The sequence below is a fragment of the Artemia franciscana genome, chromosome 19 (assembly GCF_032884065.1).
Source record: "Artemia franciscana chromosome 19, ASM3288406v1, whole genome shotgun sequence".
Taxonomy (NCBI): domain Eukaryota; kingdom Metazoa; phylum Arthropoda; class Branchiopoda; order Anostraca; family Artemiidae; genus Artemia; species Artemia franciscana.
Genome location: NC_088881.1, coordinates 16,594,672 through 16,611,240, shown reverse-complemented (window position 1 = coordinate 16,611,240; position 16,569 = coordinate 16,594,672). Strand labels below are relative to the sequence as shown.

At 34.2% G+C, this 16,569-nt stretch overlaps 1 protein-coding gene across 4 annotated transcripts in view; it reads right to left on the bottom strand.

The window, feature by feature from the left end:
* The window catches only part of LOC136039346 (cleavage and polyadenylation specificity factor subunit 6-like), a 49,703-nt gene extending 33,433 nt beyond the window's left edge, over positions 1-16,270 (bottom strand). For 2 of the 4 annotated variants that reach the window (XM_065722996.1, XM_065722998.1), the window contains exons 1-3: positions 16,165-16,270; positions 7,080-7,253; positions 2,798-3,025 (exon numbers count right to left, since the gene is read on the bottom strand). In XM_065722996.1, coding sequence (XP_065579068.1) covers positions 2,798-3,025; positions 7,080-7,253; positions 16,165-16,233 — 471 coding nt within the window. In that variant the 5' untranslated portion in view covers positions 16,234-16,270. Of the gene's footprint in view, positions 1-2,797; positions 3,026-4,261; positions 5,014-7,079; positions 7,254-16,164 lie in introns of those variants that run through there. The other 2 variants (XM_065723000.1, XM_065722999.1) reach the window with 2 other exon arrangements.
* Positions 16,271-16,569: the final 299 nt, after the last annotated feature.

Below are 16,569 nucleotides of genomic sequence, written 5' to 3'. Positions count from 1 at the left end.
GCGTAAAATTGAGACAGAAAAGAGAAAGCAAGACATAAAAAGAATTTCGTACAGGAATTCTGACAAATTCCCCCAGTGTAAAATTTCCACTGAACAATTGGCCCCTTCGAAACTTCCTGCCCCATGAAAAGCTATTCCCGAGGAAAATCCTACCAGTAGACCCCCCCCCCCCGAAAAATGTATGCATACTTCCCAAAAACAAATACTATTCGTAAATAATAGGCGAATTTTTTAGCTTAAAGACCTATCCTCAGGGGCTATGGGAGGGTCATGATATCCCCAAAGGCATAGTTAATCTATGCCTTATAGGGCTTTCAACTAAGCTTAAAAAATGGCTATCTCAAAATTTTGATCGGACGATCTTAAGAAAAAGGAGCGTGGGAGGGGGTATAGTTCCCCTCCAGTTTTTTTCGGTTACTAAAAAAGGCACAAGATTTAATTTCTGTTCGAATGAGCCCTTTCACGATATTCTAGGACCACTGGGTCCATTCGATCACCCGGGAAAAAAAAATGCATCCGTGACCTTTCTTCTGGCAGGAAATGCGAAATTTCAAATTTTTTCAGACAGGATCTTAAAACTTCGACTGTAGGGTTATCTGATGCGCTGAATCTGATGGTGTGATTTTCATTTAGATTCTAGGACTTTTATGGGGCGTTTCTCCCTTTTTTCCAAAATCCGGCAAATTTTCTCAGGCTCATAACCTTTGATGGGTACGATTGAACTTATTGAAATTTATATATTTGAAACCAGCATAAAACCCCAGTTCTTTTGATATATCTATTGATATCAAAATTCAGTTTTTTTTTTTCAAGTTTCGGTTACAAATGAGCTGGGTCACTCTTTACTTTCAGTTCGTTACCAGGAACTATTTGAAACGAACACATGATGAAGGCGGTGTTCAAAGAAAGTTAGTACTACCCCAATCATAAATTAAACGGAAATGTTTTTACATCTTCGGACCACAGGAATTTTTTCAAGCACAAATTCTTTTATCATAAATGACTTGTAAGAGATCCAAAGGTATCACAAAACGTGGTATCTATAAGGAGACCGACCTAATCGTTCTAGCTACAATGAAGCATAGGACTAGACGTCAAACATGATGTCCACCCCCCCCCCGTCCTCCCTGTCTATTTTTACCGTGTTCTTTCCTAAAGTCCAATTTTCAATTACGGCTACTGAATTATGTTTTTCGAAAAAAAAAAACCGAAGGTTTATTTTACAAAATGGATTCTTTCCTTAATAAAAATGTACCAGAGTATGCCGAACATTCTTTCAACATACCAATAGCCTTCTAAAATAATATGACAATATATACGACATTATATGGACTGTAACCATTCGAACAACTTCGACAAAATTTATAACTTTTTTTTCCAATTCAAATCTTATGTTACAAGAAGCTTAAGTCAGTAGAAAAAAAGAAGCAAATAAATTACTATTTTATCACTTAAAAAACGACTGATACGGTTTTCAAATTCCGATTTGACAAATTTCAGACAGCAAATTTGTCAATATTTGGAGCTTTTTTTTATTACGATAAAATAAATTGTTTCACCCGATTTCTTAAGGATCTTCAAGGTGTTAGAAACACAAGCGAGGAATCATGGTTGCAGCAGTAGCTGCTAAAGAACAAACAACACCCCATTATAATCGAAGTTAAAATAAAAATGGATTTTGAAAGGAATTGTCCAGTGACAAATATTAATTTTTTTTTCAAGGAAGGCTCACTTGAACGAAAATGAAAACACATAGTGACCGCTTCAACCAACAAAAGAAAATTTCACTCCATGAAAGTGCTGCCTTCTGACACAAAACATCAATCACAGCCAAAATAGGTTGAAAACGTCTGAGGGTGTAAATTTCACCCGAGATTGTATTTTCACCTGATAGGTGGAAAAGCCTCAGTTAGTTACGTCCGCTGCCTCATGAGTGGGAAATGACCTTTTTTTAACAGGGTGATCATATCTAACCAAAAGCCATGGATTTTCATAATAGAGTTCATTTGAACAAAAATTATATATGCAAGTGCCTTTTCAAAATTACCGAAGAGATCGCGTCACAACCAAGTGTTTTTTCTGTAAAAAAAAAAAAAAAAAAAAAAAAAAAAAAAAAAAAAAAAAAAAAAAAAAAAAAAAAAAAAAAAAAAAAAAAAAAAATCCAAACAATGAAAAAGGTTAGCTAGTGAAAATTCTGAGATAGTCAGTGAATTTCTCACGATAAAATACGCTTAACAAGGAGTCTTCTATTCACGATCTTCCAAATTTCTGTTCCACCACCACATCGATAATAAAGACTTCTTGTGGTTGAAACCATTGGTGAAATACGATCTAAAAAAAAACAAAGTGTGTGCCTTCCTGATGCTGAGGCTTAGGGCGTCGGTCTTGAATACAATTAATAAAAAAAAAGATTATCTGATGGCGACAAAGACCGAAGAAAATTAGTTTGTTGCAGCCTAAACAACATGTATTTACAGAAGTCGTAGTACTCTTAAAGCGCTTTATGCTTAACTGTTCAATAAATCCTCTTTATTTGTTTTTTCAGTTAAGTGCTACTTTTGCATAATTCCACGAACATACAGGGACATCATCTGCCCGGTCATTTGCACTAGCTTTACAGATATATGCTACATACGCAGCAAAGCAATAGTTTTTGCCAGTTTTAAGATTCAACTTAGGTCTTTACTTTCATCAATTTTTTTTTTTTTTTTAATTGAAAATCAGCGATAAGAACGTTTCTAAAAACAACAATAATACTACGAAACAAAACAATAACAAGTGTAACATCAAAACTTACTGCAAATAGGGCTTGCTTTGAAGCATACGTCACTTCCGGCATCATGTTGTAAATTGGGCGCTTCCCAAGATTTTCAAGACAATTTCTTAAACTTTGTTCCGACCCAACAGTAACCATACAAAATCCTTTTGACTGCCCATTGGCCCGATTTTCGTAGAACTTAACCTCTATAAAATCAGCAATCCCCAACTGTTTTACAGCATTAACAATGTCTTGATCAGTTGTCCACTAGATTATCAAAACACAAAATTAGACCATAAGCCTCAAATGTCTATTAATTGCTAAAAATTAAAAACATGCTGTTAAAAAGAAATTAAAAACCATTTAAGCAAAACCTACATTACCTGCTAGAAATGACGAGTTCTTCCATTAAAGTGGTTCCTAAGGATCTAAAAAGGGACACCTTGAGGCCTTTAGTCTACAGCTACTACCATCAGTTATTTGTTATAAGTTCTAGGGGATTATTTTTTACTCGAAAATTTTTCGCAATAACAACAACGTTCATTTTTGGTATCTTGTTAGACAGCTTTTAAGGTACTAAATTTTTGATTTACTTTTTAGGTTCAAAAGTAAAAACGTCTATATATTAAAAAAAAAAAAACATTCCAACCAAAGAGTATGGGTAACTTATAAAAGTGGAAAACGTGACTAATGTCGACCCAAAACTCATCAGCGCCTTCTGGCGTTTGGCAACACTTGCCATTTTTCAAGCTTGGCAGTTTAGTCTACAAATAAACATATTGCGAAATTAACAATGAGTTATTGTCAATAAATATAAAAGTTGTGTTGCGTAAACTGTTTTAACAATCACGCCATTTTAGAAATTGCAATAGTTAGTTTAAGGAGCAAACCTTGGCAAAAAGATATCAAATGCGACTCTTCATGAACAAAGTACTCCGACCCCACTCGGTGTCTATACATTACGAAAGCTGCTATGGGCACTATGCGGCTGAATCAAAATTTTTTATTTGCATTCAAATTAAATGCCAGACTACATAAATCAACTGGAGTTCTTCGGAAGAGTTCTTAGCACTTTTCATATGTATAACTTCAATATAAATTAATATAAATCATGTTCAATGTAAATTTAAGCAAATACTTTATTTATGTACTTTTCATCAATTTTGGTGTCACAAAAAAGTTGCAGCACAAAAAATTTTCATTCTTGTTGTGAATGTGATAAGCTTTGCAGGCGCCCATCGTCTGATGGGTTCCATTTAAGGAGATGCTATTTTATTTGAGTTATAATTTGATATATTCACTTTTCAATAGAAGCATTAAAAAGATTATACGGTTACAGGGAAAACTAGCAGAAAAGTCAGTATTTGTATCAACCAACGCCCCTCAAATCATATACCAGTAAATTTAATTGAAAACCAAGGATGTTTATTTCCATTAAATTATAATAAGCTAAATTCAATAACGAATGTATTCACCCTACAATGAACCTAATTTATAAATTACCTCTTGTGAATCTCCAGAGTACTCAGGCATCCGTATGAGCAGTCTCCATCAAAATTTCACACAGTTTATAAACAACAATAAATATATCCCCATATAGGTTTCATCATAACATAATTTAGTTACTGTATATAAACCAAGCAGTAAAATATAAGAAATTACACTGGCAACAATCTAGCAAATAACCAGTTTTTTTTTTGTAACCAAAAATACATTGTTGGTAAAAAGAAAACACGGATAAGATATTCAAATAAATAGTACAGAATGTCGAACTGGCTAGACTTGGCAAAAAACAAAAAACGTTTGTTACTGGGCAATATCCCCGATTTTTTCTTCAATAATAGAAAATTCTGATACAAATTATCAGATAGACCCTTGAAAGACGAATTTTCTTGAAGATATTTCAATTTCTTGAAGATAATCAAAGAAATCCTACTGAATGTCAAACTGGCTAGACTGGGCAAAAAACCAAAAACGCTTGTTACTGGGCAACACCCCTGATTTTTTCTTTAATAATAGAAAATTCTGATAAAATTATCAGATAGACCCTTGAAAAACATGTTTAACATAGTTAACATAATCAAAGAAATCCTACAGAAAGTCAAACTGGCTAGACTGGGCAAGAAACCAAAAATGTTTGTTACTTGGCAACATCCTTGATTTTTTCTTTAATAATAAAAAATTCTGATACGAATTACTTGATAGAGCCTTGAATAAGAGTTTAACATAGGTAAGGTATTCAAAGAAATCTTACAGAATGTCGAACTGGCTAGACTGGGCAAAAAAAAAAAAAAAAAAAAAAAAAAAAAAAAAAAAAAAAAAAAAAAAAAAAAAAAAAAAAAAAAAAATGTTTGTTACTGGGCGACATCCCTGATTTTATCTTTAATAATAGAAATTTCTGATTTAAATTATCTGATAGACCCTTGAAAACAAGTTTAACAGTTTAAATGATTCAACTAAACTAACTTATAATTCCGTAGTTGACAGTTAACAAATAACAATTTAACAACAATAATAATAAAATAACATAAACATAGATGAGTTAAAAAGATGAACACTTTTCAGAATACAAGAGCTTTGTGATTTGTTAGAGCTTTAACTTGCATTTCATTCTGCCTTATTACATGATACAATGTCTTATAAAATTCTTTGAAAAATACAATTTCTATTAGGTAGGTCAAAATTACTGGAACAATAATCTATCTTTAAAGTAGAACTGTATGACAATAACGCTCTAAATCCAAATATTAAGTCAACCTAGAGAAGACTGAAACTAGGTAAAGCATAAAACATAAACAATGTAAAAAAAAGACAAGTTCAAACATTCTATACCAAAAAGTCAAGATTCATGTCACTGGTATCAACCAACAGCTTTCTATTACATCTGTATATAAAAAATGATAGATTGGTGTATTAATAAATAAACGAACAAATTAATTAACAAATGAACTTATTAATGTATCAAATACATATGTTTTTGGAAGGTATTTAGCATATCAATGCTGAACTATCAGGAACTTGTGAACTCTATTGGTTTTGGACAAAATAATGTGAAATTTGAATGTTCTAGGTTTAGGTAAGGGTCATCAAGTAGAAACTACGTTTAGAAGTCACACTAAAAAACTAGAGTGTAAGGATTTGTTACTTATTTTTCAAATAGTGAAGACAATTTTACCTAAGGTAACACAGATTATTGCTTTTACAATACAAAAATTTACAGCCTAATAAAACACAGACACAATAAAAATAACAATAATAATATTGCAAGTGCTTGCCTCCACACATAAAAGAAACACAAGAACACATATTAGATAGATTCTTTGAGAAAATAGTATCTTGTGCATAATTATGTTAAGGTTTACAGCCTTCTTTGAGTGTGAGAGCAATGAGCCTGAAAAAACATATACAGTAAGAAGATTTAAGCTGCATATTAAACAACAATTTCTAGTATATTTAAAGTATTTTGCCCACCCCTAGCTTTGAAAAAACCTAATTGGTCATTAATGAGGGGATGAAATAGCTATAAATAAGCTGCAGACATTTATTACTGATACAATCAAAAGCAAAACTGTAGTAATACCTGTACACATGAAAAGTCAGGATCCCTAAAATTTATTTTATGGCCCCCTGAAACACTGTCATTCATCATCTGATATGTGCATTAGTCTTAAACAGATACCAAGCCTTGTTGAAAATTTTCATACAGTTCGAAAAATAGCTAATAAAGCGTCTTTAAAGACCTAAATAAATAGATCTCAAAATATTGGCCTGAAGCTCATTTTTTCACTAATATCATCATTCTTTCCTAAGGAAAGTAGAATCTCCCCCATCCCTCTTTTTTTTCTGTGTGCATGACAGGTTGGTGGAATTATCAAATTTAGACAAAAATTGGATTCTCAGAATTTAGACATTAAGTTATTAAACAAAACCATTTAAACTTTATACAGTTTTTCAATCTTCTAAGTCTTGTGTGTTTTTAACACTTACCCAATATCCTCATACACTCAGGTCTTAACCTTAAACTTTTCCCAATATCACTTAACCAAGGAGCAACATTTTGCAAGAGCCTTGAACAAAGGTAATTTCATAGATCTAAATATTAATTTTCTTTAAATTGATTCTCTTTTAGCTCAAAAATTTTGGATAATTTCACATAGCTTACACTTTGCAATGTCACACATAATTTGGCATTTTTTCTTTTAAAAATACCATCAACATTGGCTTTGATCTGCATCAAATTATGATGCTTTAAAAATTAATTTTCTCTGCTTCAGGAGCCCAAGTAGGCCTGGTTGCTGAGTTCTTATGATGGTTCCCTTACCCAGGTCAAGTTCCCAACATACAGCTGGTACCTCTTTCCACCCTGACTATGACCATAACCACCTTCAAACTTTTCTTCACTTCTTCCATCCTGTTTCACATGTTTCCCTTTAAGTCCATTTTTGTCTACACCAGATGTTATAACATCATTATAAAGATCCACAGCATCCGTTTCCTAAAAGTGTAAAGTAAAGAATAAACAACAAGTAAACATTCTATCCCAACATCTTGAAAAAAGGAGGTATTTGGGGAGGAAGCTGCTTTGTCTATATCCCAAACCTAGATCAATATTCCTCAGCCTTTGCCAAATGTCCATAAAATTGTAACAAAAGCTTACATAGTCCACACAATAAAATTGATTTAGTGCACTGGGATGCATCTCTAGTGAATTATCATTAGTTAGACAACAATTATACTTAGTCAATACATAAAGACATCTCAGAACTTCTTAAATACAAGATTGTACCTAGATTTGGTTCAACAAAATTGCTAGACCATAAGATCTCAGCACTTTCACCTACAGCTTCATACATACTTCATCTCTCTTGACTCAATAATGTTCAAGCACCAGTCATTAGCTTTTCTTAAGTGACAAGACAACTCTGTCCCAAATAAAACAGATAGTCACAGGTTTCCCCTGGGAGACCTGATTCCCATCAAAGGGATAATTAAAGGTTTTTCAGTTACTTTTATAAGTATGGAACTAAAATTTAAATATCAGCTTGGTTAACTGCCATTTTTTTCCAGCTTCTTACACATATTTGTTAGGAAATAATTAATCTCATAAGCTATATTATGCTAGAAATAAGTAATTTTTAAATTGTATATTATGTTTTTCTCCCTTTGATTTTTCTTCTATCATTTCATTTGTTTGAGCAAATAAGATGGATTCCAGACAATAAGCTGCTTCTTAGCATTAGCCTATGTGTATGATTGTGCGACTAAATTTAAAGTCAAATGATTGTCTTATCTGTATTATTAGTCCCTAAATTAGATTCCTCAAGCCTCTCCTCTCCTTACCACAATCTTACAAGTACAGACATGTCCTATCTCTTTGGCTTATGATTGCTCAAGGAGTAAAACTTGAGGGCCCAAAGTAGGGCACTAGGACTTGTTAATATATTCACATTACAGCTTATTTCATCTGTTATTTATAGGGAAAGTTCTGCAAAATAAAAGCATATTAACTGGATAACCAGATATATCACTATAGCTATCATTAAAAATTCGCAAAGGCTGTCCAATGTAAATAAGAGGCTATATTTGTAATACAGGAGTCCAGAACTAGAATACAGCAAGTGCAAATAAAAAAAAAAAATTGATTTTTGACAGTTTAGACTTCAGGGGTAATTTAGAATGCTATGATTTAAGCAGTCCTATCAGTGCTTCCACTCCTCCCAATTTATCAGGAAATCTCCCAACTGAAATTTTCTCCCAATAGTCTCCCAGTTTCTGTTGAATTGAGCTCTGTTAAACTTGAAGTTTCTAATCTTTTGCGATTGTCTGACAAAATGCAAAATATGTCTGTTGCCCAAAGGGGAATTTCAAAGCCATCAGCTGCATTTGATTCACAGAAGTCAACTGCAGACCCTAATTAATGACCTTGTTGGCAGTTTGTCCTGTTAGAGACCATTGTTGTGTTTGAAAAGGGTTGATTTGATTCTCAGTTCATAACTTCATCTGATGTGATCAATCAGCTCAGATAGTTCATTTCCATTGGATAATTTGTGTACAATAAGGACGTGGCTTATCTTATGTAAGCTTTAGGGTAACCTTTTTTTAGGGTAAGTACCAGATTTATTGGAACTGGACAATTATGTATCCCTGCACATCTGCAAGCCAAGAGGTAGGCTACTTACCTGTCCTAGGGGGTAGGCGGCTTTTCTGCTTCTATGATCTTTTTCTTTACCAAAATAACATGTATTAACTTGAAAACAATTCTTAACCTGTTGCCAGTTCAAGGATTCTATAGTACAAATTTGAAAACACTATTCTTATGGGTCTTATAAATCTATATATATAAAAATAAGTTGTCTGTGTGTCTGTTGAGTGACGTCATGTTTGTGTGTTGACTGACATCATGTTTGTCAACTGACGAAATTACAGACCGGGACACTGGAACACAAATGATGACCAGGACACTGGGAATATAAATGACAACCACAACACTCAACGAGAAATTACAGACTGGGACACCAGTAAACCTGACAATCTATTTATATGCACAGACAATGGGACAGCCAAGAATGTTGTATATTTGCAAGTTTTACGTAGTTAAAAATATATATATATATATTTGGGGGCGCGAAGCGCCCCCAACAACTAGGTGTTGAGGTGTCGCGAAGCGCCACCCCAACAGCTAGTATTAAATAAAAAAACAAGTTTTTTTTCAACTGAAAGTAAGGAGCAACATTAAAACTTAAAATAAACGGAAAATTACTCAGTATATTAAAGGGGCTGTTCACTGTTCAATGCCCTGTTCTTTACACTAAAGTTTGACCCATTCTCACAACTCTACTTTTTAAAACAATAAAAAAAAACTTTAGTGTAAAGAGTGGGGCATTGAGGAGGAAACAGTTTTGGCTAAATGGCTTTCTCACAATTGCCCTCCAGACACAATTGCCTAGAGGCCTAGTTGCCCTCCAATTTTTTGGTTACTTAAAAATGCAACTAGAACTTTTAATTTTTTTATGAACGTTTTTGTTAGTAATAAATATATGCAAATTACGAATTAACATATGTAACGAGCTTCTATATTTGTGTATTTTTATTATGTATATGAAAGGGTTCACCCCCTTGTCAATACCATGCTCTTTACACTAAAGCTTAAAGTTTATCCCAATTTGCTTAGCTGAATTAACCTGTATATGAAAGAAGCTGTTCCCTCGTCAATGCCCTGCTCTTTATGATAAAATTGTTTGAAGTTTTAATGTCACTCCTTACTTTTAGTTGGAATCTTTTTTCTTATTTAATTTCTGAACATTTTTGAACTAATGCATGTTTTGATTTTGGCTCTCCAAACATGAATAATTAAAACAAAATTTGCTTATTAATTTTGTTTTGGCTAAATGGCTTTCTCATAGTTTTGATAGGACAATTTTGAGAAAAAGGGGTAGGGAAGGAGGCCTAGTTGCCACCCAATCTTTTGGTTACTTAAGAAGGCAACTAAACTTTTAATTTTTTACTAACGTTTTTGCTAGTAATAAAGACACGCAACTTACAAATTAACATATGTAACGAGCTTCTATATTTGTATATTTGTAAAGCACCAAAACCGCCAAAGCACTTAACTCCACCTCCTAACTCTCTCAAAGAGAGCAAATCCAGTCCAGTTATGTCAATCATGTATCTATGACATTAATAAACATTTTCCAAGATTTGTGGTTTCCCCCTCAAACTCCCCCCAATCTCAACAGATCTGGTCAGGATTTGAAATAAGAAATCAAAGACATGAGCTCCTACCCAATATCAAATTTCATTAAGATCAGGTCACCCATTCTTAAGTTAAAAATACTTCAATTTTTCAAATTTTTCCAAATTAACAACCCCCAGCTCCCCCAAAGAGAATGGATCCGTTCCAATTATGTCAATCATGTATCTATAACTTGTGCTTATTCTTCCCATCAAGTTTCATCCTGATCTCTCCACTCTAAGCATTTTCCAAGATTTCTGTTTCCCCCCTACAACCCCCTATGTCCCTGCATCCAATTCGAATTGAAAACAGAGCATCTGAGACATAAGATTATTCTATATATCAAGTTTCATTAAGATCCAATCATCCATTCATAAGACACCTTGATTTTCACATTTTACAAGAATTCCGGTTTCCCCCTCCAACTCCCCCCAACGTCACCAGATTTGGTCGTTATTTGAAATTGAGTTCTAATGCACAAAATCCTTCTAAATATCAAATTTCATTTAGATCTGATCACCTGTTTGTAAGTTACAAATAACTCATTTTTTCCAATTTTTCCAAATCACTCCCCCCCCCAACTCGTCCAAAGAGAGGGGATCCGGTCCGGTTATGTCAGTCATGTTCCTTGGACTTGTGCTTATTCTTCCCACCAAGTTTCATCCTGATCTCTCCACTTTAAGTATTTTCCAAAATTTCCAGTCCCCCCTCCCCAAAGACACTGGATCTGGTCAGGATTTAAAATAAGAGATCTGAGTTACAAGGTCCTTCTAAATATGAAACTTCATGAACATCCAATTGCTCCATTCTAATTTTCTAGAATTAAACCCCCCCCAACTCCCCCAAAGAGAGCAGATCTGTTCCAGTTATGTCAATCATGTATCTAGGGCTTGTGATTATTTCCTCCCCCCAAGTTTCATTCCAGTCCCTCCACTCTAAGCATTTTCCAAGATTTTAAATTCCCCCTCCAACTCCCCCTAATGTTACCAGATCTGGTCAGGACTTGAAATAAGAGCTCTGAGACACACCATCCTTCTAAACATCAGATTTCATTAAGATCTGATCACTCCTTTGTAAGTTGAAAATACCTCATTATTTCTGATTTTTTAGAATTAGCTCTCCCTCCCCCCAACTCCCCAAAAGAGAGCGGATCTGTTCTGGTTATGTCAATCATGTATCTAGAACTTGCGCTTATTTTTCCCACCAAGTTTCATCCTGATCCCTCCACTCTGAGCATTTTCCAAGATTTTAGGCCCCCCCCCCAACTCCCCCCAATGTCACCAGATCTGGTCGGGATTTAAAATAAGAGCTCTGAGACATAATATCCTTCCAAACATCAAATTTCATTAAGATCCAATCACCTATTTGTAAGGTAAAAATACCTCGTTTTTTCTAATTTTTCTGATTTAACTATCCCCCCACGCCCCTTCAGATGGTTAAATTGGGGAAATGACAATTTCTAATTTAATCTAGTCTGGTTCCTGATACACCTGCCAAATTTCATTGTCCAAGCTTACCTGAAAGTGCCTAAAACAGCAAAACCAGCACAGACAGACAGAATTTGCAATTGCTATATGTCACTTGGGAGATACCACATGCCATAAAAACTAGTGTTTGTCCCATTGGTCTACCCCCCTGTAAGTATTTTTAATGATATTAGTAATTCTAGATGTTACCCTTCATGTTATAAGCTAGGCAATATTACTCCAACCAAAAGAATGGAGGCCTGAATGGTTTCACTAGAGTATGACCAGTTTTGGTGGGGTCACCTTAACCCCCAAAATATATGAGTTTTTTAGCTAATTGGTTAAAGGCAGAGATTCTTGAACTTATTGATTTACAACAGTTTGGAAACCTTAAGGAGACATCTGCTTCACACTACCTTGTCAGTCTTTTTGACACCATTCTTAAAAACCTTGAAAACCCTGATACTTGGTTGAATCTTTTATCAACTGATCCCCAGAGAGCATTCAAGTTAATTGACCACAATACTGTTGTAAATAAACTGTTGAATGAGTTTAGAGTGAGTCCCTTTTCAGTTAAATTTGTTGACTTGTTTTTACAAATTGTTCTCAAGTGCTTATATATAAAAACATTTATTCCAATCCCCTTACTATCTGTTGTGGGGTCTCCCAGGGAACCCTGAAAGATCTCATTTTATATCTTATAATGGTTAATAGCCTTATGACTTACTGTATAGAGTAATGGAAGTGTGTGGAGGACCTGTCTGCACTAGATGTTTGTCAACAAAATATTAGAAGATCAATTATGACATTACTAGACAATGTCACACAGGCAACTTTTTTGTCAAAGATGAAAGTTAATGCTAATAAATTGTCAGTTATGAAAGTTAATTTTTAGAAAATCAACCCTTTCTTTCACAAACCCCACTCCTCCCAAAATCTCTGTCACATACATTTAACTACTTGCAGTGACAATTACTACTGACCTGAAGTGGGATGCCCAGGTTCAAAATATCCTAAAACAAGGTTCCCTTCTAAAACTTTTGTTCAATTTTCTTGCCACCTAAGGATCTTCTCTAACTTTATTGTTCTTTTATTCAGCAAATACTAGAGTTTGCCTTGCCAGTGTGGCATTTTGGTATTTCTTCAGAGCATATTTAGAAGATTGAAAATGTTTAATAACAAGCACTTAGAATCAAAAATGGTGAAGGAAAGGTTCCATATCATTATCTATTTGGTAAGTTCTAACTCACCACATTGGTGGAGAGAAGGAACCTCCTATGCCTTTGTTTTGATACCATGACCCTGTATGTTCCTTAATTACATTCCATCATCCCTGAACCCTACCTTCCCAACCACAACAAACTATCTCAGAAAGGGGCAAGGTTAGGAAAATGAAACTTTCATGGATGGGTCTACAGGCTAAAGTATATCCTGGGAAGGTATTTTAAAGTACCTACATCACTCCTCCTCCCTCTAGAGTGCCCTGAAATTTGCCTACACAATAGGTCAATACCTATTGCAATTTGACAAACAACATTTTACCTTAATTTTCAGTTACCAGTTGCTTTTTCTCTGTCTTTAGTTCTGAAAATGCAATTCCTGTTATTTGAGTAGAATTCTTAGTCATGTTACTGTTTTTTTTTCAAAATTTAGGAAATGTATTTGCATATGCATATATTGCATATGCTTGCAACAAGCTTGAAAGCTTACCATATTTGGTATTAATAAATAAATAAATAAAAAATATCTTTCAACCCCTATAAATTGGGATTGAGCAAAGTTGTGAAGCTGAAAATAATTTTGTTGTGCTTCATTCAAGCAGAAGATCTATTTTGCAAGGTTTCATGGTAAAATTCTAGTTGATTGACTTCATGCTATCTCAGGAAGGGGTTAGGTTAGGAAAACAAAGCTTTTGGGGATGGGTCTGCAGGCTAAAGTATGTCCCAGGAAGGTATTTTGAAGTACCTACCTCTACTCCTTCTCCCTCTTAAGGGTCCTGACTTTTAAAAATATGTGTGTTACAAAAGTGAAATCTTGCAAAATAGATCTTCTGCTTGAATGAAATACAACAAAATTGTTTCCAGCTTCACAACTTTGCTCAATCCCAATTTATAAGGTTTTAAAGATATGCAAATACATTTCCTAAATTAAAAAAAAAACATTGATATGACTCAGAATTCTACTCAAATAACAGGAATTGCATTTCCAGAATTAAAGGCATTTAAGTGACTTCTTGCTATCTCAGAAAGGGGTTAGGTTAGGAAAATGAAACTTTTGGGGATGGGTCTACAGGCTAAAGTATATCCTGGGAAGGTGTTTTAAAGTACCCACCTCTACTCCTCCCTCTAGAGGGCCCTGAAATTTGCCTACATGACAGGTAGGCTTGTCAGGTAGACCTATTGAAATTTTGACAAAACAACATTCTACCTAAATTTTCAGTTACCAGTTGCTTTTTCTCTGTCTTTAGTTCTGAAAATGTAATTCCTGTAATTTGAACAGAATTTTGACCCATATCAATGTTTTTTTTTTTAAATTTAGGAAAAGTATTTGCATATGTTTAAAATCTTATAAATTTGGATTGAGCAAAGTTGTGAAGCTGAAAACAATTTTGTTGTACTTCATTCAAGCAGAAGATCTATTTTGCAAGGTTTCACTTTTATAACACAGATATTTTGAAAGGTCATCAAAGGTCAGGGCCTTTAAGAGAAAGGAGTGGAGGTAGATGCTTCAAAATTCCTTCCTGGGACATACTTTAGCCTGTAGACCAATCCCTGAGAGTTTCATTTTCCTAACCTAACCCCTTTCCCAGATAGCAAGAAGTCACTTAACTAGAATTTTACTGTTTCATTTTCCTAACCTAACCCCTTTCTGAGATAGCAAGAAGTCACTCAACTATCATTTTACCTTTTTCACTTTTATAACACACATATTTTAAAGGTCATCAAAGGACAGGACCCTCTAGAAGGAGAGGGAGTGGAGGTAGGTACTTAAAAATACCTTCCCAGGACATACTTGAGCCTGTAGACCCATCCCTGTAAGTTCCATTTTCCTGTCATAACCCCTTTCTAAGATAGCAAGAAGTCACTAAACTAGAATTTCGCTAATTCTGTCTTTAGTTCTGAAAATGTAATTCCTGTTATTTGAACAGAATTTTGACCCATATCAATGTTTTTTTTTTCAAAATTTAGGAAATGTATTTGCATATCTTTAAAATCTTATAAATTTGGATTGAGCAAAGTTATGAAGCTGAAAACAATTTTGTTGTACTTCATTCAATTAGAAGATCTATTTGCAAGGTTTCACTTTATAATGCAGATATTTTGAAAGGTCAACAAAGGTCAGGGCCTTTAGGAGGGAGTAGTGGAGGTAGATACTTCAAAATTCCTTCCTGGGACATACTTTAGCCTGTAGACCCATCCCTGAAAGTTTCATTTTCCTAACCTAACCCCTTTCCCAGATAGCAAGAAGTCACTTAACTAGAATTTTACTGTTTCATTTTCCTAACCTAACCCCTTTCTGAGATAGCAAGAAGTCACTCAACTATCATTTTACCTTTTTCACTTTTATAACACACATATTTTAAAGGTCATCAAAGGTCAGGACCCTCTAGAAGGAGAGGGAGTGGAGGTAGGTACTTAAAAATACCTTCCCAGGACATACTTGAGCCTGTAGACCCATCCCTGAAAGTTCCATTTTCCTGTCATAACCCCTTTCTAAGATAGCAAGAAGTCACTAAACTAGAATTTCACTAATTCTATTCTATGGTCCCATTTTAGAAGTGTTTCTAGCTCTTTTTAAAATTTCTATGAATTTGTTTTCAAAATAGGCTATCATTTTACAATTCAGACATATGGAAAATAATAATTACTATTCCTGAATCAGCTATAAACAGCAATTTTACTCAATAGCCAGTTTTTATTAGAAATATACTTTCAAACTATTAGTGACAATTGGCTGTTTCAAGTTCTTTATAGGCTATCTCAAAATGGAATTTACCACAGATGCAATTATTGAATTATGAAAGAGAATAAAAAGCATCAAGCAATATATTCACTTTCTTCCTAACTAAAATAGGTAAAAATCTACTTTCTGCTATCTTGGAAAGGGGTATAGGCTACCCTGAGTTTCGCACTATTATTCAGCAAAGCAAAATCCCCCATCCAATATTTTCCCTACTAAAGTTATTAAAAAATGGGTTAAAAAAATACTTCGGGGAAGTCATCTCCAATATCTTCAGCATACAAATCAATATCATTCTCCTCCCTCGATCCAGCCATTTTTGTTTAATGCCCCGAAATGATAATGACGAAAAAAGGACCTCAAAGATACTAGGAAGCGCTGCAATGCTTCATAAAGAGCAAACAGTTTGTATGACCAAAACAGTTTTTTTGCATCTTTTAGGGCTAATAAAATACGGAGTACCACGGGGGCAGCCACATGAAAAAAGTTATAAGTCATAAACAATTAAGCTAAGAAAACATTTCTAAGTTAAAAAAACAGCGACGAATATCACACTGCCTTTCCATAACAAACAAACACAAAGTAGAAACAACAGGGAAATTCTTTTCAAGACAGTGGAAATCAATTCAGTGGATATCTCGGCCCTATGTCCA